The 4,512-nt window shown below is 33.5% G+C and overlaps 1 protein-coding gene across 1 annotated transcript; it reads left to right on the plus strand.

Annotated features, from left to right (window-relative positions):
* Positions 1–1,533: 1,533 nt before the first annotated feature.
* Positions 1,534–4,273, plus strand: LOC133778674 (uncharacterized). The gene is made up of 3 exons (XM_062218678.1): positions 1,534–1,933; positions 2,554–2,702; positions 3,920–4,273. The coding sequence occupies exons 1-3, from the start codon at positions 1,757–1,759 to the stop codon at positions 4,056–4,058; spliced, it is 465 nt and encodes a 154-aa protein (XP_062074662.1). The 5' UTR covers positions 1,534–1,756; the 3' UTR covers positions 4,059–4,273.
* Positions 4,274–4,512: the final 239 nt, after the last annotated feature.

Below are 4,512 nucleotides of genomic sequence, written 5' to 3' on the forward strand. Positions count from 1 at the left end.
TTTGTTTCTCTCAAGATTTTTTATTACGAGTTACAAAACAAAAATAAGGGACTAAAGCTATTTAAAGAGCATAGCTAAAACAAGACTCGGTAACAGTCATTAACTAACTTTCTATTTTGGGCAGAGTTAGTTAAAGTAGTTGATCTTTAGGAGGATTAATTACCACATTGGGCTACACTAATTATAATATTTTTGTCTAATTTACTTGCTGAAACTTGCATAAATTACTATAAAAAAAAGTTATAGGTTACACATTAAATGTTACAAATTACTACACAACTAATCAATCATCATTTTGTCTAATTTTCACTTAAAAAATGTTACAAAAAAATCAGCTAGTAACATTTCACTCTAATTTACTTGCTTGCTGGTATAAAAAGTTACTCGATGCTTTAAAAAAAATATTTCCAAATGTTTATTTGGGAAAAATTATAACCTTTTTCTACCATTGTTTTTCTTTATGGTGTGTTTGGTGTTCAAAATTATTATCATATAGAATTTTCTCTTTCTCTATTTACATAATTTGATGCTCAAGACACCCTATTTTTTTTTAATGTGGAGTCTTCGAAGGGCATTTTTGCTAGTGATTACTCCTAAATTTACATTATTTATTATATTTAGTAAATTTGTCAGTATTAATTGTAGTCCATTAATGACAGAAACAACATGTTTTATTTATTTATGCACATGTGACATAATGTTATGTCCTTTCAATCAAACCCCAAAAAAAGCAATAAACAAAATATGTGAGTTTCAAAATGTTTTTCATTTTAAAAAAAATTAAAGTTTCTCTTTTTAATTAGACTAATTTGTCATTCAATATTTAATAAATGTATAAAATTTATGAAGTTCTCGGAAAAATTATATATTTTTTACTTCTTGTAATAACTTGCGGAGGATTCTATGGTAGGGACTTCAGGGATCTTTTGTATTATTGATCTATGAATAATTTTTGGCGCGATTTTTTTTTTATGATCGTGTATATTGTAGTCATTCAGAACATTTGTAAATTTTCAGAAAATTCCGAAGAATTTACAGTGTCGAAAACTAGGTTCAAACATGTTATTTTCCACGCGCATAAAAAAAATTAGTAACGCGTGCAACAATCTATTTTAAACTAGTTTTCGACACTGTAAATTACTCGGAATTTTCTAAAAATTTACAAGATGCTCTAAATAACAACAATATACACAGTTATAAAAAATTGCGCCGATAATTGTTCAGGGGATGAGAACACAGCCCCTACCATATAAATTTTCACAACTTGTAAACACAATTGACACTCTTTAATTATAAAAAAAATATTTATCATTTTACAAAATATCATTAAAAAAATTTCTATCTTTATCTACTACTCTTGTCTTAATCATATTTTAGAGAGGAAATAGTTATAAACGACAAGGCGTTGTTGTAAAAAAAGGAAACGACAAGTCGTTTTTAGTCAGGGTCAAGACTCGAGGTGAGAGTCAGAGCACAAGACAAGCCCTTGAGAATTGAGATAGTTTGGGTTAGATCAAGTACCGTCCATTTTCACCATCATCGTCATCAGCACTGTCACGACACCTCTTCTCTTCTCTTCTCTCCCAAAAACTCTCTCTCTCTCTCTCTCTCTCTCTCTCTCTCTCTGATACGCAAAACCGGTAACGATAAAAACTCCATTCGCCATAACCCAATCTCTATCTCCTCGTAACCCATCAATCTTGAATCGATTCAGCTTTGTTTTCGAATCAATCGATAAAGGAAGTCGAAGAAGACGATGTACGTACAGGCGGTGCCACCCACGGATCTGAATCGGAACACGGAGTGGTTCACGTACCCTGGGGTTTGGACCACCTACATTCTAATCCTTTTCTTCTCATGGCTCACCGTTCTATCTATATTCGGTTGCTCCTCCGGCATGGCCTGGACCATCGTCCACCTAGCCCATTTTCTCGTATGCCCATCTTCCCCACCTTGTCAATTTTTTGGGGCTTATTGATTATATTCATTTTTTATATTATGGGTTATTTTTGTTTTGATTTTTTTTCTTTGCCCATGTTCAAGATTCAATTTTGAATAATTTGTTTACTTTTTCTGGGTTTTTGACTTTGTATTGTTGGGGGTTTAAATCGAGTTCATTGGGATTTAGCTAAGACAATTTATATGTGTACATATATTGTTGCATTAATATCATGGTTGAAGCATTACGTGGTTTTAGGTTTTGGGCTTTAATGGCTTCGGTCACATTTGGTTTAATTTGGATCCCACTGAAATTGCTGCACATATTCAAAGCCTATAGGTGAATTGATACTGGTTAAATTATATCTTCTAATGATTTGTGATATAGAAAATTAAACCATTCAATTGGGTATCTCGATAGAATGAATGATATCACACCTATCGAAAGCCTTGAGTTTTCAGACTTGATTTTTTTTTTCAATGTAATTGAGCATTTCCTGTATAAATTAGTATCTATCGTTTCTGGGTTTTGGTCTCTTCTCTTGCTTATAGTGGTAGGTATGGTTGTGTATTTTTTGTTGGTGGTGTGGTTGATGATCTTTTGTTTTATTTCAGGTTACCTACCACTTCTTTCATTGGAAAAAGGGGACCCCATTTGCTGATGATCAAGGTATTTACAATGGATTGACTTGGTGGGAACAGATTGACAATGGCAAACAACTCACACGAAACAGAAAGTTTCTAACTGTTGTTCCTGTTGTGCTGTAAGTACTTCAGCTTTTATATATTGGGCTTTTTTTCTTTTGCGTTTAAAATTACTGGTATAAACCATATTTGCTAGCCAGGATGGTGTTTTCCATGCCCTTTTATAGTTGTAAAATTGTGATTTTTTTTGCTTGTAACTAAGCCTTCTATATCTCCATTTTATGAAAATAAGAACTTGCTTCGTCATCTTTTTGAGCTTTTCGGATTTAGGGGTGGTCACTTTCGAGTTCTAATTATTTCATTTGTAGACAAACCTGCCTTGTAGTTTCTCTCTTTCTTATCTAGTGAAATTTAATGACTTAGCCATCGTTGGATCAATCCTTAATTTTGTATGAGATTTGTCTCAACAAGGCTGCTCTATTACTTTTTATGGTTTTTGAGGAGGGTAAAATGTTGAGATTGTTGAATCCATGAACCCTAAGTTACTTCCCTTAAAAAGAGTGAAAACACACCCTTTGTATGAGGCAATGCAACAAAAGGGACAGACGCTGTCACTATGGGGTGCCATGAGTGTGAAGTTCATTCTTCCCTCTCCAGGATTTTACCTTGGATTTCTTTTCAAGTTTTACTGGGGGGTTGCAGGGGAAGTGGAGTGAAGAACAAAACATTATGAGTTTATGCAGATGCAACTCAGCACTATGGATGGATTGCGATAGATACCCTTAATTATGTGTTTTGTGTTTGCCCACCGTGTTTACTTTGTCACGCAAATAAAATAGGAATTTGTTCTATTTTATGATCAGGGATAGGTTTTCTATCGATAATGAAATTGAAATCTTGCTAATGCAAATGTGCTGCTTGTGCCTTTATTCCCTGTTGTGTTTTATGACCACTAGTGGCCATAAAAGTTATTATGAGTTATGACACCCGAGAAGGTTAACTCGAATGGTTAGGCATGCGGTTTTCTCCCACAAGGTCAGGGTTCGAGTCCTGGGTTCCCACATAACAATTGTTCTCCAAATATAGTAGCGCAGTGCTAGGCGGGGGGCGAGAGGGAGCCTAGTGTTAAAAAGAAAAACAAAGTTCTTATGACAGGTTTACCTTCATTAATTCAAATTCAGAGGGAAAATGTTGCTCTTTTCGGAATTGAAATATTCTTTGCCTGGAACTTGTATTCTGATGATGATGCATTGTAAAATAATACTATGAACACGTAAAAAAAACAATGAATAAACTGAATAAAGAGTGATTTCTCATGTTGTTTGTTTGGACACAGGTACTTGATAGCCTCTCACACAACAGATTATGAACACCCTATGCTCTTCTTCAATACACTGGCGGTTTTCGTGTTGGTAGTGGCCAAGTTCCCAAACATGCACAAAGTTCGAATATTTGGAATCAATGCTGATCATTGATTTGAGTTAATGACAAGACAGAATTCAAGCTTGGATTTACTCTGGTTTCCTGGTCTAATCATTTTGACCTTTCCAATCTCTGTAGAGATGTTGAAACTTACTTGGAAAGGGAGATATATCATGTCTAATGAAGTGAGCTTTTCCTCTTTTTTAAGCATTAGCTGTAAGTTACACATGGAAATATTTTCAATGCATTTTCTGGTTATACGAGCTAATCTCGAAAAATCTCACTCCTCTGTTCATTGATATCATTTTTTTATGTGACAGAACTCTTTTATTATTCTCTCATTAATTTTATTACTCAATGTTATTATACGTTATAAAACTTTTAACAAAAAATTATATCATATTTAATGAAGGTCTATTCATTATAAAGTATTTATTGATAGATAAGCAAAATGATCAAGAAGAAGTGTCCAAAAATTACATAACGTGTAATAAGTGATAATATAAC

Source organism: Humulus lupulus, chromosome 5, assembly GCF_963169125.1.
Source record: "Humulus lupulus chromosome 5, drHumLupu1.1, whole genome shotgun sequence".
Taxonomy (NCBI): Eukaryota; Viridiplantae; Streptophyta; class Magnoliopsida; order Rosales; family Cannabaceae; genus Humulus; species Humulus lupulus.